Source organism: Euprymna scolopes, chromosome 32, assembly GCF_053919585.1.
Source record: "Euprymna scolopes isolate OS-2025 chromosome 32, ASM5391958v1, whole genome shotgun sequence".
Lineage (NCBI taxonomy): Eukaryota > Metazoa > Mollusca > Cephalopoda > Sepiida > Sepiolidae > Euprymna > Euprymna scolopes.
The window spans coordinates 81644446-81648488 of record NC_136513.1 but is presented as its reverse complement, the minus strand read 5'-3'; the positions used below and the strand labels follow the sequence as shown (position 1 = coordinate 81648488).

General features: G+C 34.2%; 1 protein-coding gene across 1 annotated transcript; it reads left to right on the top strand.

Annotated features, from left to right (window-relative positions):
- The first annotated feature begins 2474 nt into the window (after positions 1-2474).
- On the top strand, positions 2475-2990 carry LOC145256177 (uncharacterized). The gene has a single exon (XM_080114765.1). It carries the CDS (start codon positions 2475-2477, stop codon positions 2988-2990), a length of 516 nt encoding a protein of 171 aa, XP_079970891.1.
- The last annotated feature ends 1053 nt before the right edge of the window (positions 2991-4043 follow it).

The following is a 4043-nucleotide window of genomic DNA, read 5'->3' as shown; positions in this document are numbered from 1 at the left end:
AACCAAGAATCTATATTTATATATATAAAAGCGAAAATGTGTGTATGTATGTATGTGTGTTTGTGTGTCTACTAGAAACTTTCGACAGACAGAACAAAAATTCATAAACTCGGTATCATATTGAAGCTCCATCCTTCGCTCGAAAAATATCGAAAAATTGGCCAAAAACGTTAATTTTTTCACGCCGAAATCGACAATTTTCGACAGGGGGGGATCAACAAAAACGGTCTTCTCGTGATGACGACCGGTTCTACGCATGCGTCAAATGACGTTATGACCTTATTTACTTTAAATAGTTTAAAAAACTGACTAAATTTCATGTACGTCGCGTTAGGTCAGTTGATTAGCGCGTTGATTCAGTATCTAAACGTTTTGGGTTCGAATCGTGGTGTGAGATGTCTTTTTTTCTCTCGATTTTTTTAAATTTTAATATTGAATCAGTGTTATTTAAGCAATTTTTCACGTAACGATCGTTTTTCTGTTTTTTTTTTTTACTTCGCTTATCCACCCCCGACCACACACCCAAAAACATCCGGGTACCCACCGATTTTTTAAATTTTAATATAGAAACAGGCTTATTTAAGCCATTTTTCACGTGATCGTTTTGTTTTCATCGTTCATTTGCCTTACGTTAGTTTTTTGTGTTTTTTTCGATGTTTTGATTACCCCCCCGCTTAAGTTTTAACGTTGTTTTCTTTTTTTTACTTCGCTTATAATAAACAAACAAACCTGGTCATTGACGCCGTCGTCGTCTCGTCGTCGTCATCGTCGTCTTAACGCTCGACGACTTCCGTACGCGCACCTTTCAATTTGGATCTTACTTAAATAAATTAAAACATCTTTCAGTAACTCATTCTGGCTGGCCGATTTTATTTTCAAACTTCGCCTCACGCCTTCGGGTTCGATCCTACCCCTCCTCCGTTTCTTTTTTATTTAACACCACACACACCTCCAAACACCCAGGCAACGCCGGATACTCCCGCTAGTAAAGAATAAATCTAAATATTTACAAGGAGAGTTTCTAAGCCAAACAAAAGAACTTTTGCACGGAAATACATGACCGTGATTAAGAAAAGGATACCTGGACAGAGACACAGAACTGCTTATGACAATCGTAAAACCAACCGGACCAGAGCAAAATGCATAAGAATCAACAAAGCTAATACGGAGTAAAATAATAAATGTAAATTCTACAGACAAAAGATGCGTAATAGTAAACATCATAAAATAACAACTAATGGGATTAGTATGTGATTTTAGTAAATTAATAATCACACAAGCTTGGCCGTTTTTATTAGTAACTCGCATCTCTTGCTTCTTTTCTTTCTTCTTTATATTTTTATTAATAATATTAGTAGTTGTAGTTGTAGCAGAATAATTTTATTTTCATTACTAACTAAGAGTTTTAACGCAGGTCATGATCAAAGATATTTCTCTGTCAACATTCTCTGATGTTCACTGGATTCTGAGGGACAACACTTCTCTCCAGATTTCTAATATCCTCCACATTGGTCGATAAATTTTGCAAGGACGTTTTCCATCGACTTTTCGCCGACATCGCCCATCGATCTTTACTGGAATAAGCTACAGTCCCTTTATAATAGCGTGTGTGTTCTTTTGTGTGTAACGTTTTCCGGCAAATTTGATTGGTTGAGATTTTATTCTGGAATAGACATTTAATTTCGGAATACACATTTACGAACGCTCTAGATTCTATTCGATAATCGTGTTCTGACAGACATATTTATTTTTAATTCTATAATATTTAGAGTTATATCTTTCAAAAGTTGTTAAGAAAAAATTGATTTTAAGTTATTCCATAATAAAAAGTGATAACAAATCAATCTGCCGGTGGAGACAAAAAATTCAGCAATTATTTGTTTTTTGTTTTTATTTCGTTGTTTATTTTTGACATTTCTTTATTGAGAGAGAGAGAGAGAGAGAGAGAGAGAGAGAGAGAGAGAGAGAGAGAGGCTGATGTTTTCGTAATATATTATTACTCCTACTACAACGTTATGAAACCTCAACTTTCATGAAAAAAGCGACACATTATTAGCGAAACAAAGCTTGTTTCGTACATAAAATATTTTTGGAAAACATTTACTCTAAATATATATATATATATATATATATATATATATATATTAAATGACAGTTCATTTTTCTAAATAAATTATTTTTATTTCAACATTGATTTAACGAACACTATATTTGTTTTTAATTCTATAAAATTTAGGGTTTTATCTTTCAAAAGTTGTTAAGAAATAATTGATTTTAAGTTATTCCGTAATAAAAACGATAACAAATCTCTCGGCCGGCGGGGACAAAAAATTGAGCAGTTATGTGGGGTTTTTTTTCATTGCTTATTTTTTTACATTTGTTTATTGAGAGAGAGAGAGAGAAAGAGAGAGAGAGAGAGGTCGTTAAGTATCGTTACTACTATTACAACGTAATGAAACCTCAGCTCTCATAAAATGGAGAAGCACACACAATTTATCGACTGTGCGCTCCATTTATCTGATGAGCAACAAGTTTATTATAGGGCAGGTGAACAAAGACAGGCTGTTTCCCGTGCAAAAGGACGCGACATGCAATTAACTGTCAAAGTGTCGTGGATTCAAGAGCCCACCTTTATATTGATATCCCTGAATATTATGTATTCAAGTAACACCTTGACCAGAAGAAAACGTTACCGACAGATTGCAACAAGAATGTACTCTACCAGTTCTAGAAATGCTGAGAAATTCCATTTAAGGTTGCTTCTTCTTCATGTACCAGGTGCAACTTCTTTTGATGACTTGAAAGCTGTAGGAGGTAAAGAATTGCCGACCTTTAAGGATGCCTGTATTCGATTACAAGTGCTTGAAGATGACAACGAACTACAAATGGCTTTGAGTGAGGCAGCTGTATATCAAATGCCAGGGCAACTTCTTAACATGTTTGTAATGATTTGTTTATTCAATACATCACAAAATGTTTTACAATTATGAAATGATAACAAACACCTTATGATAGAGGACTTTTTTACGCCAATATGATAATAATATTGCAGAAAATATCGTTCTGCATCACATAAACATGATTCTGAATGAAAATGGCATTAATTGTGCGATGCATGGTCTGCCAGAACCAATCAATGGCTTTCCTGTCATTCAATATGTGGAAGAAATTCAAGAAGTTTATCCTAAAGTACTAAATATTGAGCAAAGAAATGTTTTTGATAGTGTCATTAACGCTGTAAGTGCAATAGATAGATGATTAGAGACTAAGCACCGGCTGTTTTATCTGGATGCATCCGGCGGTTCTGGTAAAACTTTGCTATTTAATATGATTCATGATTACCTGATGACTTAAAATGTGGTTGTTAGTATTTCTGCTTGGACAGGTATTGCAGCAACTCTATTGAAACATGGAAAAACGCTTCACAGTATCTTCAAATTTCCTTTTCCTTTGACTGAGACATTTTCATGCCATATTCCACATAATTCTGACAAAGCAAATATTCTCAGGCAGGTGAAAGTTTTCATTATTGGCGAGGTGTCAATGATATCTTGATATGTATTGAATGGCATTGATAATTGTTTACAGGATATTATGAACAATAATAGTATAATTGGTGGTAAAGTCATTATATCAGGAGGAGACTTCAGGCAAATTCTGTCTGTCATTCCTAGAGCCCCACCTGCTGCAGTATTGGATGTATGCCTAAAGAATATGACACCATTTTCATCAACTGAAGCGCTCTAAGAATATGAGGACTAATGAAAACAAACAAGTTTTCTCACAATGGCTATTACAAATTGGAAATTGTCGAGTTCATAGTTCACTTGATAATGTTTCTCATGACACGATCGATATTCCAGAACAATGTGTATGCAATGACTCTTTAGTATCAGACATATTTGATAATTGTACACAAGATGAAATGAAAAGTAGAGTTATTTTGTCACCAAAAAAAATTCAGATTGTTTGGAAATTAATGAAGATATTCTACGAAGACTATCGACTGAGAGCAAAACATATCTAAGTACTGGTTCAGTATC